Below are 21,857 nucleotides of genomic sequence, written 5' to 3'. Positions count from 1 at the left end.
CGTTTCCCCTAGTCCGCCTAGTCCAGTCCTTGGGCAAGACACTTAACCCTGAATTGCCTCTGAATGCTATTCTGACAGTGTATGAATGTGAAATAGCAGTAAATATCAGCGCTGTATGAATGTGCGTGAATGTGACATCTGCTGTAAAGCACTTTGAGTGGTCAATAAGACTCAGAAAGCTCTACGTCTGTGGGAAAAAGTGTCCCCAAAACCCACTAGGGCATTGCTTTATATACAGTATTCTGTCAACTTAGTTGCAGCCGTTGGATTCTGACTCTACATGAAACGTTCAATCCCAAGCGGGTTGTACAGCAGCACTATCCCATGAAAATATCTAATACATGTCCTTTGCATCACATAATTCAATTTGATATATTTTGTATCTTTGGAAACTCTGACATCTTCACTTGAAGTGAAACAGTTCTGCAGGTTTGATTATGGCCATCAGCATGCGTTTGTCAGTGGTCAATGACCTTAATGATCAATAATCTCCCTATAACAAAATATTTCCTTTTAGCAGCAGGATGAATGTACAACATCTGCATGCCCGTACATTTTCAGCAGGCATGCAGCAAACCCCTGCCCCAGCCGTTTATTGCTCCTAACACCAGGGTGAATATGATGCTGTGGACTTCCCTGTGGTTCCAATCTGGTGTAGAACCAAAGTGATAGGAGCAGATTGCATCGCCATGGTAACACAATTATCCTGCCATAACGTGGGAGGCATGGATCATGTATGATCCATGTTTAGATAGTGTAATTATTCTCCTGCCTGCAGGAAGGAACAGTTATCTCTGTTATCACTCAGCAGGAAGAAAACACTCTCTTATTATCTGATGTGAAATCATCAGCCGATTTCTATCAGTTTAAAAAAAAAAATGGTTAGTGTAAACTTCAGTACATTGAATATATTTCAATAGATTCTGGCTACCTTGTCATCAAACAAATTAATTAAGTCACTTTGAGCATTGCGGCAACAAAATGATGACGACTGACCATCATTTGTAAATGCTGATTAAATTATAACACGCAGGACCTCCTGCAATGAAGCTGGCTGCTCATCGCTTCCACTTATAGCTGTCCATTAGTTACCTAGCAACGAGCAATTTGTTGCTGTTGTGGTATTGGTGAGAGGAAACTCACATTGTGTGTCTGGGCACTGGTGCAGATTGTGTTTGTGCCACCACTTGCGTGGTATAATAGTAGGATGATGCCCAGGCAAGTGGAATGAAGCCTGCTTCCCTTTGTCCCAGGAGTAAAAAACTTAAGCGCACGCGTGCACATGCACACACACAGTCTCCTCATCAATTATTTCTCAAAGGGGGGATTTTAGCTTAGTGTTGCCCTGAATCGACCCCCTCGCATGAGGTCGCATGGGCATTTTAAGACTTGAAAGAGCAGCAAATTCATCTCAACTGGCTATGTCCCCCAGAAAACTCACTGGGAGTACATTACTCTACACTACTTATCATCTGACATCATGTAACCAATAGCTGACATGGTGTCTATACCTAGAATAAAGATGGTGTGTGCTAAAGAAAGAAAATAAGTGAACGTCGGGCCAAGTGCTCTGATATCTTTAAGTGTGGGAGAAATGGAATCTATTCTATTTTCCTGATTTAACGAATTGCTTTCAAGAAGAAAAGTAAAAAAAGGTGGCACAATGCTCTCATTAAACAAAAATCAGCATGAACGACTAAGCACATGAAAACTTTTTTTAATAGTGGCTTTCTGCTTTCGTTTTTTTCTCATTTACTGTTTTTATTCCCAGAGTCCTGAGTTCATGGCTAGTGATTGGTTCCAGGCACACATATTTAAGAGATGAAAGTAGAGAAAGCCCTCGATCAAAATACCTTGGTAAACACAGAAAGGTCAGGGAATAGATTCTTCGCTCTGAAATGTCAGCTGATTACTTTAAAACTGGCAACATGAATCTAGAAAAAAAAGGCTTTGCAGTGTGGAGGGGAGAGGGGCAAAAAATAGATCAAATACACTATTAATAAAAGGTAGAGAGGCCGGACGGCGAACAGGGCAGACATTATTCAAATAGAAAATACTGTAAGTGATTTGTCTTTATATACACTCATTTCTTTAGTCTGTGACCTCGGTGTTTGAAAAACCCCAGGGGTTCAACAATTACTCTCAGGAGTCCCAAGATGATAAAAGGAAAAAAACTGGTCTGGTCTTACGTTTTACTGCAAATGTTCACATTGTTAGGTCTCGAGTAGTCCTTGAAATGAAACAATCTGAGAAGAGAAAAAAATCACTTTGATTGAACTCTTCATTATTTATGTCAACGTCAATGCCATAATCTGTAAAATCTTTCAACATTTTCATACCAAAATGATAGTGTAATTTTTCAATGTAAATTGACTCCACAAATCTAATATTTGACTCCTTTGAATATTATGAAACATCTTTTAGGCAGACTGTACCTTCAGCATTCATACACGTTTTGTAACACCAATTTTAGCACTGTGAAAAGCCAATATATTGTTAATGATAAATACGAAACTCACCTGCAGCATTACGTAATATGTTCTGTGTCAAAGCCAAAAGATGATAGTTGCATTGCAGAAACTAAAGAGGAATGGTTGATTGGAAAATATCATTAAAGTAGTGGGTTAAGGCTGCTCTAAAAAATAAACAAACGACATGCACTCCTGCAGGGTTCAGGTTTACAGATTCAATGTGGACTTTTGGTCACTGACAATATCCAAGTTGAAAACATGTAGTTTCACAGTCTGACTGTATCTGATTCCAGTGAGAAACGCATGGATTCGCTTTGCATCAAAACATCAACTTTCTTTCTGAACCCGATAAAGGTGATTAACAGTAAACATACTGAAAAAGATGTGACAGGTACGTCATCCAAAAGTAGAGCCAGCATATGGAATATACAGTATTGTTTTTAACGGACTTGGATTTTACCTAAATATGTTAAGCAGATGCAGAGAGAGACGATGTTACACATGTTATAGACATCAACAACAAACAAGATGAATAGAACAGAAATATGCATCAGTATAGGGATATTCTTGGGGAAAACAGTATATGCGATTAAAAAAGCTTATATATCAAACAGGATAATTGTACCATTAACAAAAGAAATGGAGAAACAATTTTTACATATTTTGATCACTGTGCCCTTGCTTTTACTTTGTCAGTTGATGCTGTAATCTTGACAAGAATGACAGCAAAATATACTTTTTTAAAATTTAAATGAGATTAAATGGACTTTCCTGATTTTTCCAGGTTGTCAGCTGTAGTGATAAAGGATGATCGATGGGTCTGACAAAGACACCTGGTTGCCCCCAAATAACTTCTGTCAAGAATGAATTGAGGACATTTGGCAAATATCGACGAAGTGGGTACAAATCCATAATATTGCCTATGCTATTCAAAATCTGATGTATAGAAAAGAGACATACAAGAAACATTCTATGAAACGTCTTCCAAAATTTACTCAACAAACAGGGATTATCGTAAATATTAGCATAAACTATTCATCTTTCGACATCCTAAACTATATTTGACATACTGCAACATTTAAAATGAACTTTAAATCTCAAATTAGTTTTGGAACATGTCTTTTCATGTTCTTGTTTTGCTGCTTCCAGTTCAAATGTCGGTATTGACTGGGGACCAAATGTGGGTTCAAAGACTGAGAAACAAATCTCTCTTATATCCGCACAGCAAATCCTGCATTTCATTCAACAACAGATTCAGATTAAATGCACAGTATTTGAGTAAGTTTAATCAACTTCTCCCATCAGTCACACGTGGATATGCTACAGACATGTATAAAAAGTAAAGCAGATAACTTTGAGACGGGTTAGTGTGTATCGAAAGGGAGAGCACGTGCCCATTGTCCAACAACTAATCACAGTGAATAAGAACACACTTTTGCAGCATCTGGATACATCACCTAAACTATCTGATGTGGTCAGTGTGGTATTTTTTGCATTAACTTGGTTAGAAAGGCCACGCTGCAACCAGCACCTACGTTTTTGGATCTCAGCGTGTTCAGTTCTTGGAGATTGTATCATTAGTGTAGGTGCCGCTGTGTTGCTGTCTGGGGTAACCGCCCATAGAATGCTTGACAGCTTCCTCCAGTGACTTTCTTGTTACCAGTAGCCGCACCACATCCTTGTTGTTCTTCGTTAGTTTTTGACGAGCCTTGTCGTGGGTCACCATGGTCATATCCCAGCCGTTCACCTGGGAGGGAGACGAAAATTTGGTTTGAGAAAAGCTGGAGGTCTTTTTTCCCCAAACTGAATTAATACCGCGTTTATTAACAGTGGGATGAAAGGTGATCAATGCTCCTGATGCAAAGCTCCCCCCTGACACACTCGCGCACACATAGTGCCACCTTGTGGATTTAGACCAAAGCCCCACTTCTCTACACACCTGCATTATTTTGTCTCCCATCATCAAGCCGGACACTTCTGCTGGTCCTCCTGGTGATATCCTGGTCACATAGATGCCCTTTGGACAACACACAAACACATTCACTGTTCCATGTACTTGCCGTACAGTAAAAACCAATACAAAAGCCTCAAATATGAAATAACAACATTTAACATAATACAAAATAGTAGAGACAAAGCTCATACTGTACCTTAATAAAATCTATCTGATTCTTTTACTGTAAAAAGTAAGTGTAATTCTACTTCTTTCAATCAGTAGCAAAAACTGGTATGAGTAAATTGCCAAAACCACAACAATATGCAAAAAGAGAACAAGTCTGGCATCCTCAACATTGTGAAAGTAACAAAATAATGTATTGAAATGAATTATCTTTATTTTTAAGTTCCCACTATAACCTCTGACTGTAACAGTCACGCTTCTAGTATCCAGTATATAAACCAATGATAGCCGCGGACCTAGGTCTGCAACTAACATTTATATTATTGATCGATTTCACAGTTTGTCCCTTGACTTTCTCTACAAACGCCCATCTGATCAACTTTAAACATGGCGACAAGTGCAGTCAACTGTGAAGTGTTTAGGATGACTGGTAGTCAAGACCTTGAGCCTTAACCCTCCATTTAGTTTAAACTGGGTGACGTCTTCAGATGTTAGTTCAACTAACTGTCCAAAGATGTTCAATTCAACCAAAATATGTACAACAGAGAAAAGCAGCAAGGCGTCACATACGAGGAGCTGGAAACAACAAATGTTTGGCCTTTTTTCACTTGATCAATTACTGAAATGATCAATCAACTAACTGAATTATCAACTTATCATTTCAGCACTGTAGTGAACAGGCACCTGAACAAAATGAGACAGAAACCCACTGTTCCTTTAAAGGATACATGTTTATTATGAGAGGTATAGAAGTTTGGGTACAAAAGGTCAAACGGTAGAAGCCACGGTGTAAACACGAAGTAGAGAGTAATACTTCCTCGTTAAGAGGGTAAGTAGTGGAGCTCGGTATGTGTTGGCACGTTTCTATCTCTCCAGCTCAGTGTGTCGTCAGGCAGTAGGTGAGATGAGACTTTGTGTAAACCTGCAGTGTTGTTTTCACCTCAGGCTACATGTGTTCAGGCTTGTCCCTCATGTACGGCTCACTGAAAGTACTGCTCTATTACCAGAGCATACACACACCTTTCGCACACACACGCGCACGCGCACACGCACACACACACACACACACACACACACACACACACACACACACACACACACACACACACACACACACACACACACTTACTTTGTCAGTCTTGTCCTTAGAGAAAGGGTTCTGCCCAGGGTCCTGGTCTATCCCTCCTCCAATGCTGAAGCCCAGGATCAGATTGTCTCCATGCCGCAACTTTTTGATCTCAATTCGTTGCTGTCCAACAGAAGACAAAAAAAATCAGATGCAGCCACACAGGATCTAAGCAGTCAATTCAACATCATACAAAACAGACATATTGTATTAGATATCACTCAGTACATGACAAACGGTGCATTTCAAAGTTCGCTCCCTGATAATCCAAGTCCACAGTGAGACTTTGTAAGTGCAGCCCTGCCCCTTGACACTGACAAACAGCTGCAGGCTCACGAAACCAGATGGAATGGACGACTCTGACATTAGGCCTCCTTACAACCCTTCTCGACACAAAGGCTGTCTGTGTGTGTGTGTTGATGAATAACTCGACAGTGTCCAAGTGGTCTGGCTGATACAATGAAGTCGGAGGGTGTCTGAGGCTCTTCTATGTCTGTCATAGAGAGTCAGTCAGTCAGGACGTGCTGCTGACACTACAACACATTTCTCTCTCTCAATCCAAAGAGCTTTAAATATCTAACTGGTGGACCTACTTTGACACTGTTATCCCGATAATAGGATACCACTTACATATCGATACTTAACTCTATTTCTAGATGTGGACAGTGATCCAAACGCAGATTAAACCTGACTATGGGTAGAGTAGACCTTACTATGCACATACAATAGAGAGGGAAAAAAAGGATTTGATATGAAAACTGAAAGATCTTATGAAATGTATATCATTTGAGTATTAATAAGTAGACATATCTCTTCTTTACTACTTCAGTTTAAAGCTCTTGACTAAGATTCGGTTAATTGAAGAGTCAATTTGTCCACTAATTGATTCATTGAGTGACAGAAAATAATCTGGAAACAATTTCTGATAATCAAATAATTCACAATTGCCAAGAGAAGAATGTCAAATCTTCTCTTGTTCTTGACTTTTTAACACAGAATTAGCAGCTTTACATTATTGTAAAGGTCTTGTGGTTTGTAGTAGATCGATATGGACTTAAATTGGCCGGGCTCTAGGTTTTAGACTGTTGGTCAGACATTTAAAAGGTCAATTTGATCACTTCGCCTTGGCATCTTGGAAACTGTGACAGGCATTTTTCACTATTATCTGCCATGTTGAATACAAATTGATCTATTGATTAATCAAAAAAATTACAATAAACGACAGATCGATTAATAATGCATATAATAATAATTATTATTTGCAACTATTTGAGTGAAAGGCGACGGGACAGACAGACATACAGTAACAGAATCAACCTGCGAGCTTCCATGACACCAAACCTGCCCCCCGAATGTGTGTGACACATTCAAGGAAACTGCGGCCTGGCAAAACCCCAATCATCTACCCACATCCATGGATTAGGGTCAACACGAACAACCGAGAAAACTCCTGTAGCACCTGAAGGCAGCTCGAGAAAGGCGAAAAACCCGGACTGGCTCACACCCACGGTGACGCCCATGTGCGAGGTGTAGTTACTGTATCTGTCAACACATCCACGGGCCAACAACTAAATAGTAGCAATATTTATATTATATTCGCCTCGTTTTTGCGCTGCAGTGAGTTTTTTCTTCTTTCCTAGCTGACCTCTTGGGCACTGGTCTAACGTGGCCGCTGCTGAGCTCCGCCGTCCACACGCACCGTCACTGTGGTCGAACAAAGAAAGTGAGTATATCACGGTGGTGTTGATACCAGAGACCCCGGTGAGCTGACGTTAGTCTGGCACGGCTCGGTGCGGCGTTCAGCGCTGACCCGGGTTAACGATGACCGCGGAACAATGGAGACACCGTCGGACTGAGGCAGCACCGCTCCCAGAACTTACCACCACGGCAGTCAGCGGCTGTCCCGGGACGCAAGCCATGACGTCGCTGAGGATGTTTGCGCTGAAATAAAACAAGGAAAGTCGTAAAAACGAAAAATAAAGATATAATTATAGGTCCTTGTTGTAAAAGTCAAAGGAAAGAAAAAGGGGTGTCGACGCTGGGACAACTTCCGAGATCTTCACATGAGTACAGCGGGATGATCCCTGGCGAGAAACCAACGGCTTCCCACGTGACGTCACTCCGCCCCCCGGTGGATCCGCCCTGCGCGTTTTGTATCACCGGGCTAGTCAGGGAGGGCGGCGTTTGACTGCGGGCCATCGCCCCGCTGACTGTGTGTAGAACAGAAACTCAAGATATCGTTGGTGCTTTTCCTTAAAAGGAAGTGGCACGTAGTGACCTCCCTTTGTGATGCTGCATAGTTCACATCATACTTGAACACCACACTCAGAGAGACAGCACCGCACGTTTTTCTAGACATTTTTAAAGATATATATATATATATATTTTTTAAACTCTGCTGTATATAATAATTTTTGTCTGTTGGCATATCCACAAAAAAACTTCAGTTACCTTGTTGAAAAGTGTCTCAATTTCACCTGTATTTTCCCACTCATTGAAACATCCAGGTTGAGGGAGATGTCTCTTACTTCACTAGAATGCACTCTGTTATTGTCAGGCCATGTACACTGGAGGATGTAAGTGTCCACATCACTCTTGGCGTGATTTACACATGAACTCAGATGTTCGATGGGCACATGCATGGAAACTTTCTAGTGTATAATTTAATTTTTTCTGCACAGTGAAGGTCAAACACCACAGTCACAATCACATGACTTCCAAAGCCGTCAGATTGCTGTATCCTTCCCACACAACTCAAATATATAGAACCGTTAAACATCAAAATAAATGTTCACAATTATGACACAGTTATTCAAGACTTTGCATTAGTAACTCAGGATTCTGACTTTAATTATCTCAAAAGGGATGTGAGCAAATCATGGAAATGTTAAGGCATTAATTAATCTATTTGTATTAAAGTACATAATGCAACGACTACACTCTTATGGTAGCTGTCGTGGTTTCCTGCCACTAGATGGTAGTCTATTATGACAAATGTATCTTCCAATAGTTTGGTATGAACTGATTTGACAACCTTATACAACATGAGGTGAACCTCTGACATTGCTTATAGGGTGACATTGCTTGAGATTTCTGTTAAAATGAAACAAATTAATGAAATCATGAATCAGTGGATAAAAAATTGATCAACATAAGATTGACCAATGAAAAGAAAGGATTCATAAAGCTTCCTTAGCTTCAGACACCATGTTGAGAACATTCACAGTAAACGGAGGCAGAAAATACTGAGATACAGATAGAGAGAGGTTTCCATGTGTAAAAGGCTACTGGCACGAATCAAAGCCACTTCATGACAGGACACGACATGCGGCCCACTGTCGTGCTATCAGGACATCGCCGAAGCGATAACATGCAAAGTTCACTGTGAGAAGTGAAGTGGAGGAAAGGAGGAACAGTGCGGAAGTAAAGCAGAAAATTAAAATATGTATAGGCCCAGTATGGGTGTCAGTGTCAGTCCCTGTAAAGATCAAATGTCTCTCAAACAAGTGTTCATGTGCCATGAAAAAAAAGAAGACTACAAAACAGTCACATCAGCCTTGGAAACCGATACAGATCAGACTTTTATTAAGTGCTTCATTAGCCCAGTCATATACAGTAGCAACATTACACGCTATGTATATTATAGTGAAATATTGAAGCCATCACATTGTTTACTCATCTCTAGCTATTATATGCGGTAACAATTAAATAGTGTATTTCAGGCAATGCCACCTCTGTGTCCAGAAGCTGTCAAATTGAATTTGACTCACCTGTCTGTTCCTACCTGTGAAACATGTTTGACCAGTGTCTGCATTTTCTCTCTGCTCAAACTTCCCTGTTGGTAAGAGATTTGTATCTCCTGTATTCAAAGCAGCTGACATTACAATTGTCATATTGATGCATTTAACTTCCTCTGGCAGCCTACTCATACTTTTTGTATTTTGTATTTTTCACAAAAGAGACGATTGCATACATTTAACCTGACTTTGAAGGCCTCACCAGTGAATGGGGCAGCAAATTAGCTTCAGCCACCGACCCGTACTTATTCTTATGTAACAGTGTTTTATTGTCTGTTGTAAAAAAACATAACCCAAACAAATACATAAAAATAACACATTCACATGTCACTGGCACTGATGGCTGTCACATATGGACAGTAATGTATTCTATTTCATCATTTCATCATCTTAACCTTGTGGGGAAAAAGGGAAAAAGTTATTTATATTCAACAACATTCAATTATCAATTGCTATGATTTTGGTATATGTTCGGAAAAAGTTTGCAAACTGTACATTGCAAGCCTCCAAAAGTTTGGAGGAAGAATTTGTCATTTTGGGAAATACGCTTCTCTTTCTTGCCTTGATATCAAAACGACCTTCCTCATGTCTGAATGGTGATGCCCCGCAGTTGTACCCACTCGGGGCATTGTGCACATTATGCACCTCTTTGGTCCGATGATCCAACATGGTTTTCAGGCGATTCACAATCCTGTCCATCTATTCATTATTTTCTAAGGGGGCAGTTATGTATCAGTAACCTGGGGCAAAAGGAGGAGGTGGCAGGTACTCATGAGGTAACACTCCATCGGGATTGTTCGAAAATGTTGCACCGTCCAATGTCTGCTCCCCCAGGATCTCCACGTACTCGCCCTCAGTGTTTCCACTCCTGTCAGGCGCCTCCAAATTCTCTATGTACATCTGCAGCTGCGATGCACTTCTCTTTTGGAATTTCTTCTTCAGGTTCTTGAAGCTGGTGACAACCGATGGCTTCCCTATGTGGTTCCTCACAGGCTGGATGTTGTCGCTGAGAGGCTGCTCAGTGGCTGTGGAAGCGGAGGGAGCCTCAGGTGTGGACCCTGTCCTGATACAGGCTTGGTTCAGCTTCAGTGGAGGTGCACATATCCGAGCAGGGACATCCGGAGGCTGGTTGAATGGAGTGTTGTCGGCTGTATTTCTCTTCCTGGTCAATGGCACAGGCTTGAGAAAAAACAAACAAACTTGAAATAAACAATAAGGCATGGAATCTTGTTAGAGAATTAAAATGACTGTTTGCATTTAAATGTTAAAGGCATTAATATGTTAGCCTTATTATGATTTTTTTATTTTTAATCCCTTTGCAACATGATTTATGATTAAAACAAACTGGGCCCACCATATTGTTAGTTACTGAGAGCTGGTTAAAAAAGAAAAATATTGACATGTTTGTGGTGTCTTTTATTTTAAGAATTTTAAGATCAGTCTGTTACGATCATTGTTACCGTGTCTGGAAGTTGGGAGGTGAGGTTTGGAAATTCTCCTTGCAAACATGGGTACAGCTTGTGTGCTTGGCTGCTTGCAGCCAGGACTGCAGGGGTGCACAGGTATCGTGGTCGATAAGGAAGGGCAGGCGGGGCGATCTCTTCTTCAGACACGGGGCAGCTCCTTTTCAGTTGCAGTGAGTTGTGTTGTATTAAACCGGAGTTGGGTTTCGGATGTCTTTGGGGAAACAGAAGTTCTTTGTCGTCTGTCTTGTCATTTGAAGACTTACATAAGATCAGACAGAGAGAGAAAGAGACACAGCATGATCCATTTTGTGGTTTCTTTTTTTTGTTGCATAGTGCAGATAAAAAAAATTGTGGTATCGAAAAGTAAAGGACATTTAACTCAACATGCATGCACAGTAAAAGCCTAAGAGCAAATGTGTAGATAGTTGTAATAAAATAAAATAATTGTCACAGGAAAACTGAGTTCACTTCAGATTGTAGACTTAACACTAAAGCCAAATGGATTCAATAAATACAGTACAATAACCTACAAACCACACAGATCCATAATATAATACACTGAATGGCTGTTCAGTTCAGGCCCTTCAATGCAGGACCGATAGTGGAGACATGTCCCCACCTGTCCACAAGTGAAGGTCAACACCTCACTGAAAGGCATGATGGGAGTTCTACAATGGAAGTCCACAAGGTCCTGCAGAAACCGGTGCCGCCTGTTCTCCCCTACTATCATATAATGGCCGTCCTCCAATGGATCGATCATGGAATGTCTGCAGCGGTCGTCAGCACTGAGGGGTCAGCAAGCAAGAATGAAAAGGCGAGGACTTTGAACTGTGGGACTGAGTGAGTACAATGAAAAAACAAAGCTCCTTATATATTGCAAATGCTCACCGATACGAGAGAGTGTAGCCAATCCTGGTCTCACTGACTCTGATGAGGAAGTAGCCGGGAGGCTTGGGCATGAGCAGTTCCTCTGCCGTCCTGCACGGACATTTAATAAGCCTGAATTACCACAGACAGAGGCCTTTCGCACGTGCCCTTGCATCTGTATATGAACTGGCGATTTTATATACGCCACTGGAATCAGTTTTCTGTGATTATCACTGTGGAAATTTGTCATTTTAATATCTATAACAAGCAGCTTAGCATTCAACACATTACACAGTCCCATCTATTAACTAGAATAAGCCTAATAAATACTGTGAAGTATGGTCTTTTCTAAAAGCTAAGCAGATCAATGCATTTTGTTTAACAGTGATCCACATACATTATTAATAACACATAAGTATCAATGTTCACAATGGGTGTGGAGGAAGCATGACTTTAACAAAGGTATATAAATGCTGCTTTAAAGCAGTGCAAGGGTGAAATCCTGCTGTTGAGAGGCTAATCCAATGACATCTGTTATTGATATGCATCATGGTAAGTGGAAAGGAATATTTGTTCTTGTAGGTCATAATGTGACCATGTGGATGAATTATGCTCTAGTCCAATTTCGCTCATTTTGTTGGCTTAAAACATTTTAAGAAAAGTATAGGATATCTATACTGTTACATTGATTCCCTTTTCTATGGATTAGATTTTACTCTTATATTGTATCAGTATTGTATGGCATGCTTTTTTTGTCTTCATGTGAAGCACTGCACAGATACATTTGAAGTTTTCCGATTTATTCTAGTCAGTAGACGAAGACATATAAACCAGAAAAAAACACATCTTATAGATATAAAATATTGACATTAAAAAACTAAAATGTTGTGACATTTTTCTTACTTCCTGGAGATGATCCCATGAAACCATTCTGGGACTATACCGTCCCTGATCACAGACTGTTGCTGGGACTTTGCGAACCAGGTGACGGCATCGTATTGTCCTTGTAACGACTGACTCGACTCCATCATCCTGAGAAACTGCTCATCTATTCTGTTGTTTTTGAAGGAAAAATCATGGAGCACAAACACCTGCAGATGTGTAATTCACAGCTCATTGAGTCCATACATATGATACTTGTACATAGGGTTCATACGTACAGCACACGACACATATAGAGATACATGAGCAGTAAGTGCACAAACTCCTACATCTAGGGTGATGTGCAATGGATAACAAGCAGATAATTCATTCAAACGCAGATCATTTCAAATCTCTGAACAACGCTGCATCAATCTGTTTCCTCATACGTCTTTATAATTCCTCCGACAGCTTCACACAATGTCACTGAACATTTGCCACATGAAGCCTGAGGTAGTGTGAACGTTCCCGCAGTTGAACCTTTCCATGCAGAGGAACCCCATCATAAATTCTTTGTTCTCTATCATTAACGTGTTTCGTTTCAGGTTTTCTTAAAATCTAAAATTATAAAGACTGCACTTTTTTGCAGCAGTATCACCTGCTGTAATGCTTTTTGAAGAAGCCAAACTTCTTCTCGTTGTTTTTTGTTTTTTTTTAAGTTTGAGCACGTAAGTCAGAAAAGAATATCAATCACAACGTTCTCTAACTCAAACATAACTCACAGAAAAAATGTCTCACCTTGTCTGGCGGCTCGGTGATGAAATGAGGCAGCAGAGCTCCTGGTAAAAGTGTCTGACTGTGGGCGGAGGCAAAACCTTAACCACGCAGCTGCCACACAGCCCCACACATTCAGACAGTGCCATTTATAGCAGAAGGTAAACAATAAGCCTATTCTATTCTGCCTTCTTCCGCCATTGCATGACACCACGTTAATGCCATAGTGCAGAGGTGGGAGGCTTCATAAAAAGCTATAATTCCGTTTTTGGTTTTGCCAGCTGTCCAGTGACAAGGTGATTGCTTCTCTAAGGCCACCTCTGCATCCCGATGACTCCAGACATTCTAATTTGACAGAGTTTTTATGCACGAGAACAAAGAGCCAATTGTTACAGTCACAGGACAGTAGTTACATGAAAGATTAATGCTGGATGCATTAAGGACATCTGTCTGAACCCCTTGGGCCATTTCCCTGTCTAGACCTGATGAGGACACACTCATCAGGTCTCAGTTCATCCACAGAGTCAGAATATATGCTTATTGTACTCAATACAGGGTTTTAAATACATCAAATGATAATTTTCCCACTACAATAACAAAGCTTTTTAATCAATTAATCATCATAAGATATATTTCTGTTTTCATCTGTGACGAATGCATCTGCGTGGGCTTTTACAAAAACGCAGGCACGCTGGGTGTCTGATGAATTTAAATTATGCAAACACTGAACAAATGTGTGCGTGAACAGAAGCAGTTGCGGATTCCATCTGCTGTTCCAGAAAAGAACCTCTCGCTTATAGGAACTAGCTTGACAATCAGGCTCAACGTGTTCAATGATATCTTTGCTGCTGACTTATTATCTGTTTGATGACCTGATGAAATGAATGAAAACCTTTGGTAACACTTTAATGCCACTTTAGGGGAAAATAAAGAACCCAAATCAAGGTAAAAAAGCTCTCTGGTATGATTTCCCTTCACATCGCTGTGTGAAGCGGAAGTAATGACCTTCAGTGTGAATGTTATTGCAGGGGTCCTTCTCCATTTACACAAACAACACACATGCAGACACTGTTTTTGAAACTGCTGCTCTTTTTTAAAAACTGTGACTAGTATCCATCCTGGTGTCAGATGCTGTTGAGACGTGATGCTGCATTACAGCTAAGCACATGTTGAAACTCTGGCTGCTGCATAAAGATGCAGGCACTGGCAGGTGAGTATATAAAAAAAACAACCTGTGCAGTATTCAGCTGGCTGTGTCTGATCAGGGTATTGGTATAGTTAAGGTTAAACGCTGTCAGTCAGTGAACACACCTTTACTACAGGGGAGTGTCTGCGAAGAAAATATTTAGTAGGTCAAAGTTTTGACTTACGAGTAATAATTTGTTTTTTTAAAGAAAAGAGTCAGGCCATGAATTTGACCTTAATCCTGATTCAGGAAAACAGGCACAGGCCGACTCACATTATTGTCCCACAAGAGGATTGTGATTGTTTGATGCATTAAAGGCAGATTAAAAGCAGAATTTAGAGGTAAACTTGAGGGAAATAAATCCTGAGGTAAAGTTTAAAACTGAATTGAATGCAAAGAATCAAATTAGTCATTTTGTTTTGACGTTTTTATTAATTAATTCCATTGTTCAGATTCAAGTTCATTAAAAAACAACTTTTCATTCATTTCATGACCTCGGTTGATCCTACAAAGTCAGTTCCTCCATATTTCATGGTTATGAAAATGTAAAAATATAAGTAAATAATCCTTCAGAAAGTCCTGCCGAGATTTTTTTTCATGTTCATATAGATGGGTTTTTGGATGACAAGTTGCAAACTCTGCTAGATTACTCTTTCTAATGATAAGTCAAATATCAAAGAACAACAACACGTTTAAAGTAACCTCCCAATGCTATATGGTGCAAATAGAAAAAGTTGACAGCATTTTGTTAAGAATCTCATTTTTAATAATTCATAGAACACTTATCTACAAAAAGTGTAGATGCAATAAGATTTATGAAACTACAGTACAATCATTGTAGATCTTATTTACAATTGCTGAATTGTTTAAATCCCTCCCCCCATGAAATCCATCAATAATCAGTGATAAAATCCAAACTCAGTTAGAGACTGTGTTGAAGATATTGACTGACAATTGGCAGATTTAAAATGGGGCGAGAAGAAAGAAGGACTGAGCTCATTTTACAGACCAAATTTAAGCCAAACTCAAGTCTAAAAACTGTATTTTATATGTGCGCGAGTCAGTTTAACCAAAATAGAGCTGAAGCTTTTGAGTCGAGTCCATCAAAGATGACAATGATGATTTAGATCCACAGGTTATTTATGACTCGTCTCAGCAGAACTAGAAAGGATTAAACCTCTGGGTCGATTCAAACCAGGGTTCAGTTCTGTTTCACATTCTTACGCCTGAACAGCTCAACCCTTTTGCACATACAATATAATTTGGGGTGACAGCAGAACATAAAACAGTGAAGATCCTATGCACAACTCTAATCTCAAATAAAGCTTATTAAGTCAAATGTGCAAAGCTTTTCGAGGTTTTCTACACACCCAGAATGCATAGTTCAGATGGCTGTGATACCGGGCCAAAACGAGACACGGGATGACAGAAGACAGGTAGAGGGTGGGGGGGGGGGGGGGGGGGGGGAGAAAAAGATTGTGGCAATGTGGGGTAGAGGACATCTGGGGTTCCCAAAAGCATCAGTAGGGATGAAATGAATAAAATTCTAGAAAGAAAAAAAACTATGAATGAATGGGAATGTTGTAATGGGGAAAAACATAATCACTTCAAATCACTTAAATCATAGGCCACGTCAGTGCTTGGATGTTTTAAGGAATCCCAGATTGGTTAAAGGAGAAAGTTGTGCATGAATATATATTTTGACTTGCACCAAACAGTCAACACAGGTTAAGATTTTTTTTTTCAACAGAAAGAACAAAAGGAAAAGTGCATAATCAATAAGAACATAAAAGGGCACTTGTCATTTGGTGCTATGGTTTGTTTCACTCCATAAATACTGCTACAGCACAGCCCCGATCCAAGGCCCAGAGAAACAGTTGCCTAAAACGTTCCCCCATTGGAACTGACAACTAGAAAAAGTATGAATGCATAGAACAATGATTTTTATGTGATGTCATCATCGCTGTGCTTCCTTCTGTGCTTCCTTCTGTGACACTGCTGTGTAACTGCATCGCCTCCAGGTGTTAGAGTTCGGTATTGCTAGTCCGACCGTATAAGTGCAACAAATAATTGTCTTCCTAAGAAACCCTGCGATACCCAACACGAGGAAAGCAGCTACAACAGGGAAGTGTGTGCCCTTAAAACAAACCTATGTGGTCAAGAAGGCATCCTTAACGGCAACCGTGTGAATACTTCAGACAAAACCTGGACTCTAAATACACTACATTGCACATTTAAGTGTTCACAATAGCAATGAATGGAATGTTTCAGCCTAAGAAATCAACAGAGAGACATGAAGTAGAAAAGGTGGACAGAGGACTTGTAAACTCCAATGTTGATATAGTAAAATGCACTGGCACTACCGTTTCATATGGTGAACAATAATAATCCATGAGACACACCTACATGTTATATAAATAGATTGTACTCTGATCACCTTGGAGGGATACAGTGAGTTGCATTATTTGATAGATTGAGTATATAAAAATTAGGTAGCCCGTTAGACTAAAGAGCATGTTCTCTATAACTTGGGCTGCTTGAAGAGATAAGGATTTACTATATAAGACTTTACAGAGTGACAATAGCTGTAAAAAATAAAATTAAAAAAAACACACCTAGGCATCAGACATTATTGTAAGATAATAACCTGAAGACTGATCAATTAATTACAAAAAGTGGTTTGATCACTCTGTGTCTCATCGGGAGGCAGTTTTTAAAAGTCAATAACGTTTAAGGAATTAAGTTGAAACCGAAGGTCTGTAAAAAAGAAAAGAAAGAAAGAAAAGAGATTTTGCATGTAACAGAGGCCATAGAAGACTGGTCGACTAAGGTAGCTATTAATGTTTGTTGTTCCTCGTAGATAAGCGCAGACCGAACCCAGAATGAGAAAGAGGAAGACAAGTGGAGGAGGATAAAAGAGATAGACGTCAGAATGTGCTCTGTCCAGTTCTGTCCAGTGGGGGGGGGACACAGTTAAGGCGATGGTGGATGCCGACACTCCCGTCATCTCACAGGAGTGTGCAGCGGAAGAAACTGCTCTTCTTGGGCTGTTCTGTAATCTTTACCCCCTGAGCGCTGCCCTGCGGGTTGTTGCCTTCCTGAAACACACACACACACACACACACACACACACACACACACACACACACACACACACACACACACACACACACACACACACACACACACACACACACACACACACACACACACACACACACACACACACACACACACACACACACACACACACACACGAAACCACAGATGTGAGAACATCCAAAACTCCTCAACCCAATACAGATAGAACACAGTGTCCAATAGAGGCAGGTTTTAACAGTTAACTTTGACATTTTCTATATACTTACCAGCTTCTTGTCCATTTTCGCTTTGATGTCTCTGGCGAGGGTTAAGAAGGCCTGCAGACAAGAACATCAACCATTACAATTAGAGATGTACCGATTGGGATACTGCCGAAAACGCTGAATCCGGTATCGGCAAGTGCACAAATCTATGTACCAATACGATACCGACATGTTATATTTCATCCAAATAAAACTGCAATTTTCAGTTCTTGGATATCCCTTCCTCTTCTCTGCTCCAAAACAGCAGTTGCACGGTACTGCCACCGTAGACACTGCTACTGGCAAGTACTGTTTTTAGAGCGGTGAAGAGGAATTGATTTCTGGTAGTTTTGCGTTAGTCAGACTCTGCGAAAAATGTGAATTTGACAATAATTCAAGCTGGAAAGTCCCATAAGTCGTGTAACATATCATTGTTTTAAACCACTACTGTGATAGATACAGACAAAGGAATGTTTATTACACTAGGTATGACACTAGGTGGGACCAGTAGCTTTGGACATGAAAGATTGTGAGTCTTACTCATCAATAATTGCATAACACGAGGCTAAAGATGACATGACAGGTACAGAATCTATAGTCTTACAGTGAACAAATTATGTGGTTGCAATTTAATTATGACAGCGGCTTATTAAATGGTTTGAAATGATTATTGTCTTGCAATATATGTGGAACCCAGGATGACTGGTTGATGGGATTGTAGTTTGGATTATTGCAGCTTTAAGCTAAAGAGAATTCTTATAAAAGGAAATACCTATAAGCATGACAAAGAAATATATTGTTCCACTCCACAGTCTGTTAATGTAACCTGTTTTACTCTGGATTATGGTCTGCAGCCATTATGTAGTCTATACTTGAATAGTTATATAAAATTACAAAAAAAAAGAAAAAAGAGTGTTGTAATTTGCACGGGATTTCCAAAACACTTGCTCAAGATGCAGACAACAATGACCAAGGGCCCAAATTAGTCACAGTACTTTCAACAGCGAGTGAGTCATAGCAGAAAAAGTGTGAACTCACATTCTCGACGTTGATGTTTGCCTTTGCACTGGTCTCCATGAACTTGATACCGTACTCCAGCGCTAGCTGATAGCAGGAGAATAGAGGCAGAACTGAGGTCAGTAAAGATAATAAATGTATATGCCAGGAGAGCCAAGCTTCTAGCGCACCTTTCATCAAGTTCTTAGTGCAATCATTTGTCAAGTTTATCACACTGACCTTCTCCCCCCTGTCTTTGGACACCTGTCGCTTGTCATTAACATCACATTTGTTCCCAAGGACCATCCTCTCCACGTCTGCTGATGCATGCTGTGCATGACAATAGGAAATGTAAACATAAATACCCAAATAACACACAGAAGAGGAAAATGGAAATATTTGTACAAAGGCAAGCCTGCACACCAACACACACTTAACTAGAGTAAAAATAATTTTACCTCTTCTATATTCCGTATCCAGTTCTTGATGTTGTCAAAGGACTTCTCGTTGGTTATGTCATACACTAACATGATGCCCTGGGGAGTTCAGAGAGAAGAAGACTTAACAGTCAAACAACAATGAAGTCATTCTTTACCAATTCTCAATAGTTTAGAGACAGACTCGGAAATACAGTGTCTGATGTGTTGTTGCTGTTTTTTTGCTGCTCATCATCAACAGTCATTAGTGATGGATCACATGATTGTGCAGCCTCAAGTTTGGGCATGGCACTTCAATGCCATTGTACAAACACAAACACAGGCATGCGGTTAAACATGAACTAAAGGAGAGGCCAACAGAAATAGCACAGTAACACCACTGAGCACACCACTGGTTTCTCCTGCAACATTAGCAATGATGCTGGGTGCGGTTCTGGGAAAGGTTTGGGACTCAGACCCCAGAGGTGATCTGTACTATTGTATTGTATGAGTTTCTAAGGTTGACAATGCAACTTACCATGGCTCCTCTGTAGTAGGCTGTTGTGATGGTCCTGAACCTCTCCTGTCCTGCTGTATCCCTACACAGAAAACATTTGTACTTATTTTGTCTAGTAGAACATAACCAATATGTGATTCACGATGAAAGCACCACCATTATTATTACTATTATTATTATTATTATTTTTAAGTTGCGTGTTGTTAGACTGAATACACCCAAGTGTCTGCGCAAGGATAAACTGCTCAATTGAAACAGATAAAGTAGATGTTGATCTTCTCATCTAACTTCTAGTAAGACAACAATCAAGCAAATTCCCCCAAAACATTACAACAATACTATACTGGAACAAATGTCGCTTCGGTTTAAATAACTAATAAGAGCAAGCATTTTTTTCCTGTGTCAAAAGCAAGGAAATCCCTGAGGTAGCCGGTGCTCTCAACAAGGGAAACCACAAAAGTGGTACAAAGTTTTGAACACAGGAAACGGACGATGTGTCGAGTTTAATAGCAAAGTGATGCAGATAAGAATATTGTAGGTTATGAAACCAGATATGAAACTGATAGTTGTTAATCCTACATATGTCAAATGTAATAGAACTTTTACAGGCTCTCATGATGAGTATTCAATAAATAATTGGATTATATAAGAATTTGGTTACATTGCATCATCATAATTCCAAAAATAAAGTACATTATTTAGTAAATCCAACTCAATGCCTCCTGATACCAACGGAATGATGCAACACACCCAACCCCTTTTTATGATGTCCGCTTCTTTGTCCATACTCTTTCAGAGAGGTCGTTTCGGTGGCTATAATTTGTGGATGCTGTTACGATGCATTGTGTCACACCGGGAGGTGTCTCTAATATGTTGTCCACCCAGTTTACAAAGAGGGCGGACGGAATATCTGCAGCACCTCCCGATAGGAATCACGGCAGGCCTGGTGTAGGACATCTTTTAGATTCTGCTTCATGCACCTGGCAACTGAGTGCCACCGCCCCCCATGCACCTGGCAACTGAGTGCCACCGCCCCCCGCCTCTCCATCGTTCAGTCGAGCTGTGAAATGAAGGGACTTTCTTACCATATCTGTAGCTTGATCTTCTTCCCGTCTAATTCTATTGTTCGGATCTTGAAGTCAATACCTGAAGGAGGAGGGGGGAAAAGAAAACCACAACAACTTCAGAAGAGCAATCGCAGAGTGATGGAGGATTCGCCCAGCAGCCCACTGCCCGGTGTCGTCGTGCATGAGGCCCGAGGGTCACCGGGTGCACAGAGCATTATGCACGGTCGGCTGGGAGAGTACCGAGTGCAGGCTGCTGGTCATGTGGAGACATGACACTGCCCAGCTAGCTCCCCAACAGACCCTGTAGCATGTTAGCTCAAGTTGCCAGAGTTAGTGTGGAGGACGTCTTGACACAAAGACGCGGGCTGTGGCACGCGGCCGCGCACACACGTCGCCCAGGTGCTGTTTGTAAACACAACCACAGGTTGAATAATGGTTGACGGTTGCGACAAAGGCCCTGTGACCAGCCGGCTGCGCTGCTTCCTGACTAGCCACGGGCACAACATGAACGCTAGCCAGAGGAGTTAGCAACGCGTTAGCACGACAGGATGGGCTGCTCCTGTGACACTCTCTTCTTTTTTCCTCCTTTTCCGCCGAACGCGACTCGTACCCACCTATAGTAGAGATAAACGTTGAGTTGAAGGCATCTTCTGAAAATCGGAATAGCACGCAGGTCTTCCCGACGCCGGAGTCGCCGATTAGAAGTAGTTTAAACAAGTAATCGTAAGTCTTCGCCATGTTATTAGCTCACTTACTACTGCGGATATCCCGCCCGGTGTGGAGACAGAGACGTCACTGCGGCGAGCAGCCGTGTGGTCGAATCAAGTGCCACTCTGCTCTGTCGTCGTGG

General features: G+C 40.8%; 4 protein-coding genes and 1 long non-coding RNA gene across 6 annotated transcripts in view; 1 reads left to right on the top strand and 4 right to left on the bottom strand.

Annotated features, from left to right (window-relative positions):
* Nucleotides 1–2,025, bottom strand: part of slc1a6 (solute carrier family 1 member 6) — a 15,720-nt gene extending 13,695 nt beyond the window's left edge. The window contains exon 1 of the mRNA XM_035647389.2: nucleotides 1–2,025. This exon is cut by the window's left edge and continues 672 nt beyond it. The gene's annotated coding sequence lies outside the window, so the exon portion shown is untranslated.
* LOC118318078 overlaps nucleotides 1–7,733 on the top strand; it is an 8,053-nt gene extending 320 nt beyond the window's left edge. The window contains exon 2 of the long non-coding RNA XR_004795623.2: nucleotides 7,089–7,733. This is a non-coding gene — a long non-coding RNA (uncharacterized LOC118318078). The remainder of the gene's footprint in view (nucleotides 1–7,088) is intronic.
* tax1bp3 (Tax1 (human T-cell leukemia virus type I) binding protein 3) lies at nucleotides 3,731–7,736 on the bottom strand. The gene is made up of 4 exons (XM_035647396.2): nucleotides 7,597–7,736; nucleotides 5,720–5,839; nucleotides 4,411–4,488; nucleotides 3,731–4,218 (listed from the first exon to the last, which is right to left on the bottom strand). The coding sequence occupies exons 1-4, from the start codon at nucleotides 7,633–7,635 to the stop codon at nucleotides 4,027–4,029; spliced, it is 429 nt and encodes a 142-aa protein (XP_035503289.1). The 5' UTR covers nucleotides 7,636–7,736; the 3' UTR covers nucleotides 3,731–4,026.
* A 1,533-nt stretch (nucleotides 7,737–9,269) lies between these two features.
* hsh2d (hematopoietic SH2 domain containing) lies at nucleotides 9,270–13,810 on the bottom strand. 2 transcript variants are annotated; one of them, XM_035647393.2, is made up of 6 exons: nucleotides 13,506–13,810; nucleotides 12,750–12,899; nucleotides 11,868–11,957; nucleotides 11,599–11,764; nucleotides 10,974–11,237; nucleotides 9,270–10,692 (listed from the first exon to the last, which is right to left on the bottom strand). In XM_035647393.2, the coding sequence occupies exons 1-6, from the start codon at nucleotides 13,628–13,630 to the stop codon at nucleotides 10,246–10,248; spliced, it is 1,242 nt and encodes a 413-aa protein (XP_035503286.2). In that variant the 5' UTR covers nucleotides 13,631–13,810; the 3' UTR covers nucleotides 9,270–10,245. The 2 variants fall into 2 exon arrangements, with proteins under 2 accessions (XP_035503286.2, XP_035503287.2); XM_035647394.2 differs by having other exon boundaries at nucleotides 12,750–12,937; nucleotides 13,506–13,627.
* Nucleotides 13,811–15,410: 1,600 nt separating this feature from the next.
* LOC118318525 (ras-related protein Rab-8A) lies at nucleotides 15,411–21,843 on the bottom strand. The gene is made up of 8 exons (XM_035648269.2): nucleotides 21,622–21,843; nucleotides 21,026–21,086; nucleotides 19,962–20,022; nucleotides 19,466–19,543; nucleotides 19,248–19,337; nucleotides 19,050–19,115; nucleotides 18,036–18,086; nucleotides 15,411–17,765 (listed from the first exon to the last, which is right to left on the bottom strand). The coding sequence occupies exons 1-8, from the start codon at nucleotides 21,743–21,745 to the stop codon at nucleotides 17,676–17,678; spliced, it is 621 nt and encodes a 206-aa protein (XP_035504162.1). The 5' UTR covers nucleotides 21,746–21,843; the 3' UTR covers nucleotides 15,411–17,675.
* Nucleotides 21,844–21,857: the final 14 nt, after the last annotated feature.

Source organism: Scophthalmus maximus, chromosome 13 (assembly GCF_022379125.1).
Source record: "Scophthalmus maximus strain ysfricsl-2021 chromosome 13, ASM2237912v1, whole genome shotgun sequence".
Taxonomy (NCBI): Eukaryota; Metazoa; Chordata; class Actinopteri; order Pleuronectiformes; family Scophthalmidae; genus Scophthalmus; species Scophthalmus maximus.
The sequence above is the reverse complement of the archived record's forward strand: the minus strand, read 5'-3'. Positions and strand labels throughout refer to the sequence as shown.

Bases quoted from the DNA above. Each gene is read 5' to 3' on its own strand.
- tax1bp3 (XM_035647396.2), bottom strand. From the start codon at position 7,635: ATGGCTTGCGTCCCGGGACAGCCGCTGACTGCCGTGGTG. The intron at 4,489-5,719 runs GTAAGTGTGTGT...TGTTGTCCAAAG, and splicing joins CTAAGGACAAGACTGACAAA to GGCATCTATGTGACCAGGAT. The intron at 4,219-4,410 runs GTGTGTAGAGAA...TCTCCCTCCCAG, and splicing joins TGGGAGACAAAATAATGCAG to GTGAACGGCTGGGATATGAC.
- hsh2d (XM_035647393.2), bottom strand. From the start codon at position 13,630: ATGGCACTGTCTGAATGTGTGGGGCTGTGTGGCAGCTGCGTGGTTAAG. The intron at 12,900-13,505 runs GTGAGACATTTT...CAAAAACAACAG, and splicing joins TCACCGAGCCGCCAGACAAG to AATAGATGAGCAGTTTCTCA. The intron at 10,693-10,973 runs GTAACAATGATC...TTTTTTCTCAAG, and splicing joins CCTCCCAACTTCCAGACACG to CCTGTGCCATTGACCAGGAA.
- LOC118318525 (XM_035648269.2), bottom strand. From the start codon at position 21,745: ATGGCGAAGACTTACGATTACTTGTTTAAACTACTTCTAATCGGCGAC. The intron at 21,087-21,621 runs GTGGGTACGAGT...CTCCTCCTTCAG, and splicing joins AACGTTTATCTCTACTATAG to GTATTGACTTCAAGATCCGA. The intron at 19,338-19,465 runs GTAAAATTATTT...TGTCATGCACAG, and splicing joins GGATACGGAATATAGAAGAG to CATGCATCAGCAGACGTGGA.